Here is a 17,121-nt window from a genome sequence, read left to right as displayed (position 1 = left end):
ATTACCCAAACATGCCCTTATAATGATGTACCTTTTCCTTGGACCAATTTGCCCTCCAACTAAATGGTATTTACCAAGATGCCATTTAGTTCAATTCCAACCAAATCCTTAATATCACTACTAAGCCTTTCTTTAATCCTTCTTAGTGTATAAATATACATGGTTAGAAAACTATGGGGTATTACAATCAATTTAAATTATTTATTTTAAATTTAAATTGCAATCTCGTTTTAATTTCAATTCATATAATCAACCAAAAAAATTCAATTCACGTATATTTTTTTTCTAACCAAATATTTGTAATGCTATGAAAATTATATTTTACAAAAACGTTAAAATAAGTAATCTTTAATATATATGCTAGTTTTGATAGTGTTATTTATTTTTAATAGTACTGCATTTTAAATTTTGTAAATATGAATATTATAGAGAAAGTTATATCAGATTTTGTTATAAAATTATTTTAACAACATCACTATTTTTATGATATATATTTGTTTGTTATAAAATTTTTTAAAAACTATGAATTTTTTAGCATCACATCTCTTCGGCACAGAAAAAAATTATTTAAAAGAAATAATCATTAAAATTAAATTTAAATATTTTTATCTTTTTTCTATAAATTTTTAAAAATTATAGTGAAAATATTTTCATAAAAATCATTATTGACAATTATTTTATTATAAAAATTATGAAATTTTAATTCTAAATAATTTTTTATAATTTAAAATTAAAATTATTTAAGAAAGAAATATTTAATTTTAGTCATAAGAGATTCTCTAATTAATTTTGAGATTTGAGAAAAATGATTGTGTGTATCATTTAGTCGCATGTTTATTTTAAGTAAGATATAATCTATACCACAAATTTCATTTAATAAAATCTAGAGGCTATAATTGATTGTTCTCATTTCTCATTATAACCAAGTGTTCTCACTTGAGTCGCCCTATATATGGGGACGACTCAAGTGAGAACACTTGGTTATTATGAGAAATGAGAACAATGAATCACGACCATTAAATTTTGATTTTGTTGATTTTAATGGACGGGATTGATTTCTCTTTCTATGATCCTTAATATTTATTTTAAATCAATATAGAAAGAGAAACCAATCCAGTCCATTAAAATCAACAAAATCAAAAATTAATGGTCGTGATTCATTGTTCTCATTTCTTATAATAACCAAGTGTTCTCACTTGAGTCGTCCTCTCTCTCTCTCTCTCTCTCTCTCTCTCTCTCTCTCTCTCTATATATATATATATATATATATATATATATATATATATATATATATATATATATATATATATATATATATATATATATATATATATATATATATATAGGGGGCGACTCAAATGAGAACACTTGAGTTATAATGAGAAATGAGAACAATCAATTATAGCTCTTGGATTTTATTAAATGAAATTTGTGGTATAGATTATATCTTACTTAAAATAATCATGCGACTAAATGATACACACAATCATTTTTCTCAAATCTCAATTAATTAAAGAATCTCTTATGAATAAAATTTAATATTTCTTTCTCTAAGATATTTATATTTAGTATTTGTTAAACATTAATTATAAAAAAATTTAATAAAGTAAAATTACATAATTTCAAAATAACATTCTCAATAATGAGTTTATAAAAGTTTATTTACTATAATTTGAAATTTTAATATTTTTTAAAAATCTAAAGAGAAAAAGCATAGAAAAAAAGCTTAAAATATCTTATTCAAATTTTTATAAGTATCAATTTAAATTATTTATTTTAAATTTAAATTGCAATCTCGTTTTAATTTCAATTCATATAATCATCAAAAAAATTCAATTCACGTATATTTTTTTTCTAACCAAATATTTGTAATGCTATGAAAATTATATTTTACAAAAACTTTAAAATAAGAAATCTTTAATATATGCTAGTTTTGATAGTGTTATTTATTTTTAATAGTACTGCATTTTAAATTTTGTAAATATGAATATTATAGAGATAGTTATATCAGATTTTGTTATAAAATTATTTTAACAACATCACTATTTTTATGATATATATTTGTTTGTTATAAAATTTTTAAAAAACTATGAATTTTTTAGCATCACATCTCTTCGGCACAGAAAAAAAATTATTTAAAAGAAATAATCATTAAAATTAAATTTAAATATTTTTATCTTTTTTCTATAAATTTTTAAAAATTATAGTGAAAATATTTTCATAAAAATCATTATTGAAAATTATTTTATTATAAAAATTATGAAATTTTAATTCTAAATAATTTTTTATAACTTAAAATTAAAATTATTTAAGAAAGAAATATTTAATTTTAGTCATAAGAGATTCTCTAATTAATTTTGAGATTTGAGAAAAATGATTGTGTGTATCATTTAGTCGCATGATTATTTTAAGTAAGATATAATCTATACCACAAATTTCATTTAATAAAATCTAAGGGCTATAATTGATTGTTGTCATTTCTCATTATAACCAAGTGTTCTCACTTGAGTCGCTCTATATATAAGTAATTATAACTTACTCCAAATCTAGACCATTGATTTTTCTCAATCTAATGGTTAAAAATAATAAGTAATAGTTTTCTCTCTCCACATTTAATTACTTATTATATTTAACCACTAAATTGAAAAGAATCAATGGTCTAGATTTGGAGTAAGTTATAATAACTTACTCCTAGAGTAAATATAACCCTCCTCATATATATATATATATATATATATATATATATATATATATATATATGTATATATATATATATGTATATATATATATGTATATATATATATATATATGTATATATATATATATATGTATATATATATATATGTATATATATATATATATATGTATATATATATATATATATATATATATATATATATATATATATATATATATATATATATATATATATTCCAATTTGGACAAGTGTCTTGGGCCCCAAGGGGTACCCCAATTTTATAAAGGAGCGAGAAAACACCCATAACTCATCAAGACACACGTGCGCCACCCTCGCCTTCCGACCGGCTCGGCCCGGTCTAGATGATTTAATTTTTTGGAATCTAAATTAGAAGAAATTAATTATCATTAATTAATTAATTTGTTGGAAATTAAATACTATATAAATAGTTGAATATTAATTAATATAATATTAATTAATTACGAAATGGTGGCGTGTCCTACTCAGACCAAATCTTAACCTAATTTTTGACTGGTTTGGTTGCTCTCCAAGAATTATACGTGTGACTTGCTGACCAAGTGAAAAACGACTAGTTTTGACTGGGCCAGTTCCACTCACCCACGATTTTCTCCCACGTTTTTTCTCCACTCAGTTGGATCCTTTGCCTATAAATAGAGTTCTTCAATTCATTTCCAAGGCACTCCAGAATTGATATTTGAATTCTCTCTTCTCTCTCTCTACTATGCTTCATCTAAATATTTTCTTTTATGTTTTCGACTGGATTAATTCTAGATACTACGACTTGTTATAATACCATCTGAAAGTGTATCTCTTCGAACGATTCATCAATGTGCAAGTGATAATCGTATTTTCTCAACGGGCTATTTTATCCTGGAGACGTCGTCAAACCTTGAACAACTTTACATAATTATTAGCAGTATGACGAAACGTCTTACAGGAAGCTACCTAGTACACAAGTCGTCCCTAAAATTTTCTTTTTGGCAGTATTTTCAAAAATCGGAAATAACAATTGTTAAGACGTTTTGTAAATGCCATGTCTACTGAAGAAATAATCGGTACTAATGCGGCCGTTAATATCACTGACAAACCATTTAAGTTTGAGGGCTCTAATTTCAAACATTGGCAAGCTAAGATGAAAATTTTCTTAACTTTGAAAAAGGTTGCCCATGTTCTGACTGAGGGTGACCCTGTTGCTCCTTTTGGATCAATCGGACTAACTAATGGTAAGTCAACTGTTGAATCAGACAAGACTTCCAAACATCCTGAATTAGACTCTGCTACAAAAGATAAATCCGCAACAAATAACTTACAGCTCCGGAAAGAAATTTCCCTATGGAAAAAGTATGACTACCTAAGCAAAAATCACATTCTGAATAATCTTGTTGATGATCTGTACGATTACTAGAGTAATTACAAGACTGTTAAACATGTATGGGAAGCTTTGCAGAAGAAATAAGATACTGAAGAAGCAGGTGCAAAGAAATATGCTTTTAGCCGCTACTTGAATTACAAGATGGTGGATTAAAAGTCTATGGAAGCTCAAAGCCACGAAATTCATAAAATTTCTCATGAAATAATTGCAGAAGGTATGCCCCTCAATGAACAATTTCAAATTGCTGTTATCATTGACAAACTGCCCCTAGTTGGAAAGATTTCAAAAACGTGCTTCGCCCTAAAACAAAAGAATTTTCAATCAAGAGTCTGATTACTTGCCTCTGAATTGAAGAGGAAGCTCGGAGACAAGATCAGAAAGATGAAGTCTTAGTTGTTTCAAACAACAACAAAAGATTTGGTGCGGTTCTGAATCCTACGGGCAAACAATTAAAGAATCAGAACCGTAATGTTGTGAACCGAATTAAGAATAGCAATCCCTCCAGGGCCCCATCTGCTCCATTTGCTAGGCAGCAACCACCACATCAAAGAAATGACGCTCCAATTTTCACTTACTACAATATTAGGAAACTGGGTCATATGGCAAAAAAAGTAAGAGCAGGCCTAAACATGTTGTTGGCTTAAATGCTCAAGTTAACTTGACTGATGAGCCATTCGTTGCTATGATCATTGAAGTCAACATGGTTAGTGGAAGTGATGGTTGGTGGATAGACACTGGCGCCTCTCGTAATGTCTGCTACAATTGTGCTATGTTCAAGACATACATTAATATTAAAGATAAGAAAGTGTTATTGGGAGATGCTCACACCACTAATGTTGCTGAAATTGGAGATGTTGAGCTGAAATTCACCTCAGGAAAGTCTTTGATCTTGAAGGACGTCATGCACATTCCTAAAATTAGGAAGAATCTTGTTTCTGATTTTCTTTTAAATAAGGCAGGGTTTAGTCAAACTATAGGGGAAGATTTGTACACCATCACTAAGAATGGTATTTTTGTTAGGAAAGGGTACGCCGCTGATGGCATGTTTAAGTTGAATGTTGATTTGAATAAAATTTCTCCTTCAGTTTACTTTTTATGTGATTTTAATATTTGGCATGCTAGACTTCTTAACGTTAATAAGCGAGTTATTTCTTATGCAAGCAACTTAGGCTTAATCCCCAAATTAAATTTCAATGATTCAAACAAATGTGAATATTGTAGTCAAGCTAAAATAACTAAAACTTCACATAAATCAATTAATAAAGAATCTGATCTCCTAGATCTTGTACACTCTGATATATGTGAATTAGATGGAACTTTAACTATAAATAGTAAACGTTATTTTATCACTTTTATTGACGATTGCTCTGATTATACTTATGTATACTTAATAAAAAATAAAAGCGAAGCGCTCGACATGTTTAAGATTTATGTAATTGAAGTTGAGAATCAATTTAGTAAGAAGATTAAGAGACTTCATAGTGATAGGGGTACTGAATACGATTTTGGGTTATTTAATGATTTTTATATTAAACATGAAAGTGTACATGAAACAACTGCCCCATACTCTCTTGAAATGAATGGTAAAGCAGAAAGAATATAACTCTTACTAACCTTGTTGTTGCAATTATGATGAATTCTGGTGCTGCACCTCACTGGTGGGGGGAAATTTTATTGAGTGTTTTCTATATCCTAAATAGAGTTCCCAAATCAAAAAGTAAGATCTCACCTTATGAGATATTAAAGAAAAGACAACCAAATTAAACTTGTCTTATTTGAGAACTTGGGGATGTCTGGCTTATGTCAAGATTCCGGATCCGAAACGAGTTAAACTCGCTAGTAGAGCCTATGAATGTGTATTCATCGGGTATGCAACAAACAGTAAGGCATACAAGTTTTATGAACTAAATGAAAAAGTGATCATAAAATCAAATGATGTTGAATTCTTTAAAGACAAACTTCCTTTCAAATCGAGAAATAATGGGGGCACTCAGTCGAGTTACATTCATGTGATAAGAAATACAGAAAGCAACAACAATATAGAAACAGAACTTCAAAGAAGAAAAAGAGTAAGAGTTGCTAAAGACTATGGGCCCGATTATATGACTTATAATGTAGAAGAAGATCCAATGAATCTTCAAGAAGCAGTGTCATCTCTGGATACAGATTTATGGCAAGAAGCTATCAATGATGAGATAGATTCTCTAGAGTCTAACAAGACCTGGAACCTAGTAGACTTGCCTCCTGGTTGCAAAGCAGTCGGTTGTAAATGGGTTTTGAAAAAGAAACTAAAACCTTATGGAACTATTGATAAATACAAGGCTCGCCTTGTAGCCAAGGGTTTTAGACAAAGAGAAAATATAGATTTCTTCGACACCTTCTCTCCAGTCACTAGAATTACATCCATCAGGGTACTTATTTCAATAGCTGCTATTTATAACTTAATAGTACACCAAATGGATGTTAAAACACCTTTTTTAAACGGTGACTTGGAAGAAGAAATCTATATGGAACAACCGGAAGGTTTTGTGATCCATGAATAAGAAAACAAGGTATGTAAGTTAGATAAGTCTTTGTATGGACTAAAACAAACGTCTAAGAAATGGAATGGAAAGTTTGATATATTAATGATATTGAACGGGTATAGAGTGAATGAAAGTGACAAATACGTTTATTACAAATCTGAGAATCGCATCTGCACTATCATATGTCTCTATATAGACGATCTACTCATATTTGGATCAAACATTTAGGTCGTTAATGTTATGAAATCATTGTTGTGCAACAACTTTGATATGAAAGACCTCAGAGAAGCGAGTGTGATTATTGGTATCAAGATCACACGATCCGAACAAGGAATTTCTTTGGATCAATCACACTATGTGGAGAAGATCTTAAAGAAATATAAATACTTTGACTGTAAACCTGTGTGCACACCATATGATCCAAATGTGAAACTGTTTAAGAACACTGGAGAAAGTGTCAGATAAACCGATATGCGAGCATCATTGGCAGTCTTAGATATGTTACTGATTGTACTAGACCTGGCATTGCATATGTCGTAGGATTGTTATACAGGTTTACGAGTAGGCCGAGCAACGAGCACTAGAAAGCTATTGAGGGAGTCATGAGGTACCTTAAAAGTACCATGCATCTCATCATATATTATAAGAAATTTCTTGTTGTACTAGAAGGGTACAGTGTTACAGATTGGAACACCTTATCGGATGATTCTAAAGCTATTAGTGGCTATATATTTAGTATATATGGAGGAGTTGTATCTTGAAAATCAAAGAAACAAATCATCCTGGCTCTGTCCACAATGGAGTCTGAGATAATAGCACTAGCCACAGCTAGTGAAGGAGTAAGTTGGTTAAGATGCTTGCTAGCTGAGATCCTTTTATGTGAAAAACCTATGCCAACTGTGTTGATCCATTGCGATAGTACCGCGGCTATTGCAAAAATTTAGAACCGTTATTATAATGGTAAAAGACGTCAAATAAGAAGAAAGCACAACACCGTTAGAGATTATATCTCTAAAGGAGCTATAAGTGGATCATGTACGCACTGACGAAAACTTAGCAGATCCTTTGACGAAAGGATTAGCTAGAGAAAAAGTCCATAATACATCCAAGAATATGGGACTAATGCAAGTGATGATCGTATTTTCTGAACGGGCTGTTTTTTCCTGAAGATGTCGTCGAACCTCGATTTGCTTTGCCTAATTTTTTTACAGTACGACGAAATGTCTTAAAGGATCTCATTATGAAAGCAATAGAGGTTATAACAAAGCCATAACACAACACAAATTGCATTTAGACATATAGCACAATATAAACAAAATAGAGATGGCAGGAAGACTCAAACCCATGGGGCCCACCCGAACCCGAATCAATGGGTGAAAATCCGAGTTGATTGGGTTCGAGTGCCACTTGATATTTCGGGTGCGGGATTGGATAGTGTGAAACCCGCACCCGAAACCCGAAATCACACCCGCCTAGACCTTAATTTTAATTGTAATGTTACCAAACTTGATGGAAAGTTTTAGAATTTAATTTAAATTTCAATGTTGATGGAAAATAGTAATGTTGATGTTGAAAAGTTCAAGTAAAATTGATGAAAAATTGTAATGTTGTTGGAAAGTTGTAGGAAATTTGATGGAAATTTTCAATGTTGCTGTTGTATTTTATGTGTTTTGCTACGGGTTCGGATGAAAAAATCCGAACCCAGCGGGTGAGACCGTGGGTATTATTTTGCCACCCGAATAACCTTTGGATTTAGGTTCAAACTCTGACGGTGATTTTGGGTACGGGTTTGGGTAGTGTGAAACCCGCACCCGACCCTACCCATTGTCATCCCGAAAAAAAACATTATCAAAACACTATTTATTCTAGCAAAATCAAACAAAAACAATCATTCAAAACAAAATAAAATCAACAATAATTAGTATAAAAATTACATGTAATATTTAAACTTAAAAACTATAATAAATATTAACTTTGCTGTAAGTTAAAATCAATTCTATAAACAAAATCAATTTTACTATAGGACAAAATCAATTTTACTATAGGACAATTAAAGCCAAAATCAATAGTTTGGTGTATAATCAAATATGTTAGTCCATGATTCTAATACTTCCCAATTGAAGGATCTCTCCTCTATAAGGACCCAAGAAAAAAAAGATTGAAAAACATGCATCTTTTGATACATAAAACTGGTTGAAAAACCAATACTTATCACCTATTCATCACTTTCCTTAGAATCACAGAAAGATCACAATCATCCCTTCCTTCATTCCAATATTCATCACTTTCCTTATAATGTTTGATGAGTCTAAATTAATAACAGTTTGCTGTTTTTTGCTATCATGGACTGGTTTATTCTGTTCGTGAATTAGGCAGGGCTTAAAAATAAATCCCCAAAAAATTTAAAATTAAAATGAGTTTTCTCTTGTTGCATAACAAAAAAACGAAATAAACACAAAAAAAAAAAGTGTTGAGAAACTAAAGAGCATGCAGGATGCAAGCTCTCCAATACAAAGCATATTTAGGAATGAGCTCAAAGTCTATATCAACTCGAATTATATTAAATATATTCTTAGTTGTCAAAAAAAATCTTAAAAATAAATTTATATTTTGATTTTCTAAGGTTTGAATAGCTTTGAAACAAAACTAAAAAAATAACATCTAATAGACACGAAATCAAGGAAATCATATATTTGTAGGCAAATTGAGCAATTACAACATGTCATACCATGACCATGCATCCTCTCCGTCATCTTTCGTGAACTTTCAGCAGTTGGATAAATCTATCAACTAAGAGATACTAGTTTTCATTACATTAAATTGTTGGAAAATTACCCCAAGCATTTCAGCATGTGGCATGAAAGAGTATTTAAGCATAGAATGAACTACATATCATAATAAACTAAAATCTTCCTTATAAATATATGACCAAGTTTATCAAACTTGTTCAACCCTTATCTTGTAAGTGGATTTTATCAAGTTAAACTTAAAATCTAATGTGGTTTCAAACGCATCATAGCCCAAAAAACTGCTAAATATGGTAATAGAACAATCCATTTGTTTTAATCAAATAAATACTAACCATTTAAGATTCCTAAAGATTCACATAAATGTAAAATCAACATTCATTAGAATAAATTCCACTTAACTGCTTTTGAGGCAGAGAGGATCAGTTACCACTTACCAGCATCAAAGCAATGATTGCTTCTCTGAGCCAGCGCATTGATTGCTTCTTAAACCTGCTCAATGGTACACAAAGCAATGATTGCTTGCCAGCGCATTGATTGCTTTTTAAACCTGCTCAATGGCACAAGGGAGTGAAAGCAGAGACTCGGTATACAACGCCATTTGGAATCTGTTTGACTTGATGCTCTTGGGACTGGAGTGACGCTCCAGCAGCTGTCCTTTGTCATTAAACTTCGTCAATCCACCTTCATTATCTCTTCCAATTATATCACCACTATTTGTAAAGCATACTATGGATAAAGAACAGTGCAATGCAGGATCAACAGAAAATTCAAGAATCTTAGTCCAAGATGAATGCACTGCATATTTTTTCATCACCCATATCTTAATTGTATGCATCTCCACAATCGATGCACATATAAGTCCGCCAAGTACCAGCAAATTATGGTTGCTAGGATAATCTTTATAATCAAAACCATAAGGCAGGGCTATCTCTAACATTCTGCTTTCCTTTAAATCAAAGGCAATAATAACGTCAAAATAAACGTGTGTTGGGACCTCCCAATTACGAACCATCCAATGAATAGAATCATTCAAGAGTAACCCGGCATTAGAATCACATCCATATTGAATGATCAAATGAGAATCAACCTCGATATATTTCCAGTTATTATCTCTCAGTGAGAAAATCTCAAAGGAAATGGAACAAGGTATCCTATAATCTAAATGACGACAATCACAGGAACCTAAAACTACCAAGTAATCATCAGTAGAATGGTCGTATGCAAGACCATACAGAAAAGTTTCAAGATAGGAACCGGAGACAATAGTTATACTATTAGGAGAGGGAGGTATGTTTTTATGGACACCTGTGGATGGATTCCATAGATAGAAGAAGTCAGGGTAACTAAGCAAAAATATAAACCCTCTGCAGGAACCTCCAATTTCAGAATATGATCGCGGGGGCAGAAATTCGTGGCTTAGCGAAGCATATGATGAGTCATTGTTAAGCGATGCATTAAAATCAATCGATAGGAGGGTTTCAGAATTGTTTCGTAAACAGACAAGTTTATCTGTGGGCGAGGCGGCAAGTTGAGAGTGTGAAGTTGCAAAATTGGGATTAGAGATGAGAGAAAACCATGACTTACATACGCACTTGCAACGCAATACATTCTTCACTGTTAATCTCAACAGAATTTCAATTATCAGTTCCTCAGGAAGATGAACGCTCTTGTTTAACATCTTGAAGAGGAAATTGCATTCGAGTAATAGTGGAATGGCAGAGTCGGAAATAATCCCTAGGCTATGGTTTAAATAGGGAAACTTTGTACTCCCTATTTGCTAGTCAACTTGACAAGAGCCTTTATTACCAGTTTTGATTAAAATGTGGTTATAGTTATAAATTCAAACCATTTAAATGATTTTAAAATAGTTATGGTTTGGTTTTTGAAAATAACCAATCATGCACACCTCTAGGGACCTTAGCCAAGTTGACTAGCAAATAAGGAGTACAAAGTTTCCGTATTTCTTAAGTTTGTTTATTTATTTAGGGTGAAAATCCAATCACTTAAATTAATTCTTAAAAAAATCTCGATTTTTATAAAATTTAATCGGACCATAATAGTTTTTCTCTTAATATTTTTTTAATATATATTTCTTTTACTTTTAAATTGTTAACACAGTAAATTTAAAAATAAAATTAATAAAATGTAAATCATAAATATAAGTAATCAAATATAAACTAATTAATTAATATTTAATTGAATTATTATTTAATTGAATTATTATTATCTTATTTGAATCAATTAAATATTTTTAAAAATTAATTGATTATTTAATTTGAATCAATTAAATATTTTAATAATTAATTGAATTGTTATTAAATTAATTAATTATTAAATTTGAAATAAGTAAATATTTATTTTTTAGTTATTTAATTTATTTTTATTTGATTAAGTATATTTAGGGTTTAAATTTTGTTAATTTTATTTTTAAATTTGTGTATTATTTGAAATAAGTAAATATTTATTGTGAGTTATTTGAAATAAGTAAATAAGTAAATGTTTATTCATAATTATTAAGTTAAGTAATGATCATTAGAAATATTAATAATAATTGATTTAGTTGTAAATTGACTAACATTTAACCTTAAGAGACTTGGGTTCAAGACTCTTGGTTACAAATTTTGTATTTTTTGTTTTAAATTCTGAATGATTTAATATTATGCTAAATCATGAAAGTTATGTATCACCAATGTACACTGGCGTTTTTTTTTTTTTTTTGAATTCTGAATTGTTTAATATTACTATAAATTATGAGAGTTATCTATTACCGGTGTTCATTAGGCCTAATAGTAAATACATAGGATGTGACTTAAAGGTCTCCAGAATTGATTCCTCTCCATATTAATTGATTCCTTCTTGCAATTGTTAAATGATAATATACCGGATGATGAAAGCTTCACAAAGCAAGAGGAGTGTAGGTTGGACAATGAACATGGATAGCTTGTAGCATAAGTTACATATGGTTAATTAGTTAGTTGAGAACCAATGTAACTATCATAACAAAATTTTGTTATGAATAATCATGTACATGTATGTGCATTGTTGGCTAGAGTGTAGTACCATGCATTGTATATAAGAAACTTCACACTCATTTTAATTGATTAAGTGATTCAATACATTATCATTTTAATTGATTAAGTGATTCAATACATTATCACTTCTTCTTTCTTTCATTTTCAAGCTTCGTCCATGAAACTTTTATGGAGTTTTCTCTTTCTTAATATGTTATCGCGAGTCTCTCGATCTGAGAGTACATCGTTTCTACATTTCATGGCTTCTCTTCGTAATCAACTATAGATCCTCAAACTATATCAATCTAGTCTCTTATTTGTTCATCCTAGCGATGGACCTTCATTGATTAGCGTGTCTCCAAAGCTCAACGGTGCGAAGTATCACTCGTGGACGCGTTCTATGCGTCGAGTACTTGGTAGAAACCTCAAACTCGAGTTCATCGATGGCACCACTAATTCAATTGTCGATATTTTTGATACATTGTAACATGCATGGAACAGGTGCAATATGCTTGTACATTCTTGGATTATGAACTCTGTATCTGAATCCATCGTTGAATCAACTGTGTTTATGGAAAACGCCAATGATGGAAAACGCCAATGATCTTTGGATCGATTTTAAGGAATGCTTCACTTAAGGCAATTTGGTGCACATTTCTGAATTGATGCAAGAAATCTATGCCATGCAGCAAGATTCAAGGTCAGTTACCGATTTCTATTTTGATTTGAAGATTCTATGGGAAGAAATAGATATTCACATTGCCATCCCTACGTGCACTTGTCCGCATTAAGTTTTCATGTCAAGCCATGTGTAGTACTCATAGGTATCACACTACTTTGTATGCTATCTGGTTTTTAACTGGTTTGAATCATAATTTTGGTGTTGTAAAATCTCAAATCTTGTTAATGGATCATCTTCCACCCGTGACAAATATTTTTTGATGGCTTTTCAACATGAAAGACAAGGAAACTTCAACGTTTATGAAGATCCAACCTCTCTTATAAATATTGTTGATTCCCGAAGATTCAAAAGAAAATATCTCATATCTCAAATTCTTTTGGCAAAGGAAATAATCGTGTGTATACTCACTGTGGTAAGATCAATCACACCGTTGATAACTATTATGTCAAGCATGGTTTTCCTCCCCACATGCAGATGAAATTTGCAAACCATTCTTCCACAAATAATCAAGATATTGATGCTACTTCACAAGTTACTAATGTGAAATCTATTCTTCTTCTATTACTCTTGAACAGTATGATCAGCTTATGCACCTATTACAACAATCCAATATCAGTCAATAACCCTCTACTTCCTCTAATCAAGTTCACGGTCAAATATTCAGTAGTCCATGAAAATTACAGTTATAAAAGAACAACTTATTGATCTAGTCTAGTCCTTCACTTACCAACAAAAACAGAAACAACTTTTTGTTAATCTAACAATAATAAACTTCATATAAGAAGGAACCTATATATGCCTTGCCTTTCATCTCAGGTCTAAGTCATGTATGGATATCCTCAACGTGGAAGCAACAGAAGTTACATAACAAAACCATAATAGAACACAAAATCTATTTACACATCTAGCACAATATAAACAAAATAGATTTCACATCATATTTTTTACCACCACTAATCAACAATGCATCCATTTGGCATAACTAGTGTTCATTGCTAACTAATCATCCCAGCTTAAAATTGATTTCATATCATCAACAAATTCTGTATCATGTCTTCAAACAAAATACCTTTAAAAGAATGGAAGGTAACACATTATTAAGGGAAACAATGGAAGTAAGCATGTTACTAATATTAAGACAGCAATAAAATGTAAAATATTGTAAAAAGAGAACATAATGATGGAATAAGATAAAGATGATGAAGTTCATGTACTAACTCTACTCCTCAATCTTGTTCTGTCTTCATGCAGTTTAACTATCTTGCGTATCAATACGCTTCATGATTTCAAGAGTTCATAATACACGATATGAATATCATCAATGAAATGGTAAATGCAAATAACTTCATAGTCATATTCTTGTTTATTATCGAGAGTCGTCTAAAGCTTGCCCAGTGCCACTAGGGAGTGAAAGCAGAGACTCTGTATAGACAACCATTTGACATCTTTGGAAGCAACAGTTACCGTAAGAGTGACGCTCTAAAAGCTCTCCTTTGTCATTAAACTTGACTAATCCACCATCACGAACTGTTCCAACTATATCGCCACAGTTTGTAAAGCATAATGGCGAAAAATCCGGAGCAGGATAAAAAGAAAAATGAAGAGTCTTAGTCCAAGAGGAATGCACTTTGTATTCTTGCATGACCCATATCTCAATTGTATAATTCTTCATATGATATGCACTAATAAGTCCTCCAAGTTCCAACAAATCCCGTTCTATAGAAGAAGTGTTACGAACACTGAAAATAAATTCATCCGGCAGAGCTATCTCTGACATTGTCATTTCCTTTAAATCAAAGGCAATAATGGCATACCTTGAAGTCTCATAATTATAAACCAACCAATGAATAACATGATTCAAGAGCAACCCGACTCCAGGATATACGCATGTATCAATAATCCAATAAGGAAAATGAGAAGCAGACTGAATTTGCTTCCATTGATTAGCTCTAAATGAGAAAATGGCTAAGTCAATAGAACTATCTGCAGGATCATTGGTGTGTTTGAAGGACCCCAAAACTACTAAGTAATCATCTGTTGATGGGTCATATCCAAAGCCATACAAAAGACAGGGAATATGATCATTGGAGGCCATAGTTATAGGAGAGACAGAGACAGGTGTGTATTTGATAACACCGGTGGATGGATTCCATATGTAGAAGTCTTTGTCACAAGTCAACAACAAAAAGCCTCTACAAGAGCCAACAATTTCACAAATAGATCGGAGCTGGAAAAATTGAAGGCTTAGCAAAGAAGAATATGATGAATCATCGTTAAGTGATGCATCAAAATCTATAGATAGGATTTCAGGAACATCAAAAAAATTGTCTAGGAACACAAGTCTATTGGTAGGCTCTGCGGCAGTAAGTTGAAAATGTGAAGTACCGAAATCGGGATGAGAGATAAGGGAAAGCCATGACTTACAGACGCGCTTGCAGCGTAATACAGTCTTCACCGGCAATCTCAACAGGATTTCCGTTATCAGTTCCAACGGAAGATGCACACTCTTCTTTGCCATTTTGAAGAGGAAAATGCCAACAAACAATTGTGAAATCGTAGAATCAGAAATAAATTGGGAAAATTTGGAAGACGATGCAAAGAAATTATAGCTTACGATAAACCCTAGTTTGTAGTTAGGGTTTCATTCAACTTTGTGAACAGAAACAATCCCTAGCCAGGTTTGCGGTAACTAAGCCGACTAGCAAATAGGTAGTACAAATGTACAATCTCCAACGCAAAAGTTTCATATAAACTACTTTGGGTCAGGCTAACATATAAGTAGAGCTGTCAATATGGACTACCACGCCCTAAACGGGCGGTCCCGGCGGACTCTGGATTTTTTAGGGTTGGGTCAAAAAGGCCCTGTGTAATATGGGCTCGAGATTTACTACCCGAACGCGATTTTAGATGGGTTTCGGGCTATCCGACCTTCAATGGGTTTTTTTATTTAAAAAAATTAAAATAAAAACTCCATAATATTTCTGTGACAGATTTGTCACGTGTGTGGGCTGAAAGTGTGGGGCCAAAAGAGTGAGGCCCACTCTTTTCTGAATATAGCAAACAATTTCCCATTTCAGTCTCCCACTTTTCACATTTGCCCTAGTCGTTTCCTCCATTGGCCAAGTTCACAAAGTTACCATTTTACTCATCTCTTCCATTTTACCAAAGCAAAGGTAAGTGCTTTTGTTCTTTCTCTTGTAGATTTTTAGAACTTGTTTAGGGTTTAAGAAGAGCTAGAACCTTTAGGTTAGTTTTGCCTTGGATGTTTAGTATGGTGGTTTATGTTAGGTTAATATGCAATTTGATTTGATTAGAGAACAAGTAGGATGTTTGGGTTTGGTCGTGTTGTTGATGGTGGAGTGCAGACATGGTTCTGTAGTTTTTGTTCCGATTTTCGCTCGAACCGCCCGACAGAGCATTTTGCTCGCCGGGCGAAGGACACCAGTTGTGAATTTTTTTTATTATTATTTTGATTATGGTGTGATTTTAGTGCTAACAAGTTGGTGGCCTGCTATTTGTGGTTTGTTCTTGTTTGTGCAGATGTTTAGCAGGCAAAGGAAGCGATCTAAGTAACAAAAGAATGCAACTGAGGTCGGTAGCTCGAATCCTCCACCTAGAGCTTTTGATGAATTGCGGTTTAGAAGTGCCAGCCACCAGGACCGTATGCCCATGCTGGAAAAGAAAAAGATTTTGGCGGAGAGGAAGTTTGTGATTGACACGGAGGGAGACTACAAAGTAATTGCTAACATCTTCAATGCTAAGAAGTGGGGTCGTTTGCTCACTCCGGTTGATTGCATTAACTATGAGATTGTCCGAGAGTTCTATGCTAATGCTCTTCAGCCGGAGGGGAGTTGTGTTCTTACAAGACTTTTGTGTGAGGTAAAGAAATTGATTTCTCGCGTAATGCTATTAGTGAGGTACTTGGCCATCCTTGGAACACCATTCATCCATATACTATGACTGATGAGTTCTCTGTAGCACGTAGAACTCATGAAGACCAAGAGGTAGTTTCTCGTGTTATCCTTAAACTAGGAAAGCGGGTGGAGTTGAACAACATCCAGG

General features: G+C 32.0%; 2 protein-coding genes across 2 annotated transcripts; both read right to left on the bottom strand.

Moving 5' to 3' along the window:
* Positions 1-8,884: 8,884 nt before the first annotated feature.
* LOC131612161 (F-box protein CPR1-like) lies at positions 8,885-11,067 on the bottom strand. The gene has a single exon (XM_058883973.1). The coding sequence runs from the start codon at positions 11,042-11,044 to the stop codon at positions 9,908-9,910; it is 1,137 nt and encodes a 378-aa protein (XP_058739956.1). The 5' UTR covers positions 11,045-11,067; the 3' UTR covers positions 8,885-9,907.
* Positions 11,068-14,139: 3,072 nt separating this feature from the next.
* Positions 14,140-15,785, bottom strand: LOC131612160 (F-box protein CPR1-like). The gene has a single exon (XM_058883972.1). It carries the CDS (start codon positions 15,575-15,577, stop codon positions 14,426-14,428), a length of 1,152 nt encoding a protein of 383 aa, XP_058739955.1. The 5' UTR covers positions 15,578-15,785; the 3' UTR covers positions 14,140-14,425.
* Positions 15,786-17,121: the final 1,336 nt, after the last annotated feature.

This window comes from Vicia villosa, linkage group LG6 (assembly GCF_029867415.1).
Source record: "Vicia villosa cultivar HV-30 ecotype Madison, WI linkage group LG6, Vvil1.0, whole genome shotgun sequence".
NCBI classification, from domain to species: Eukaryota; Viridiplantae; Streptophyta; class Magnoliopsida; order Fabales; family Fabaceae; genus Vicia; species Vicia villosa.
The sequence above is the reverse complement of the archived record's forward strand: the minus strand, read 5'-3'. Positions and strand labels throughout refer to the sequence as shown.

Excerpts from the sequence above, each read along its gene's own strand:
- LOC131612160 (XM_058883972.1), bottom strand. The coding sequence starts at position 15,577 with ATGGCAAAGAAGAGTGTGCATCTTCCGTTGGAACTGATAACGGAAATC.
- LOC131612161 (XM_058883973.1), bottom strand. The coding sequence starts at position 11,044 with ATGTTAAACAAGAGCGTTCATCTTCCTGAGGAACTGATAATTGAAATT.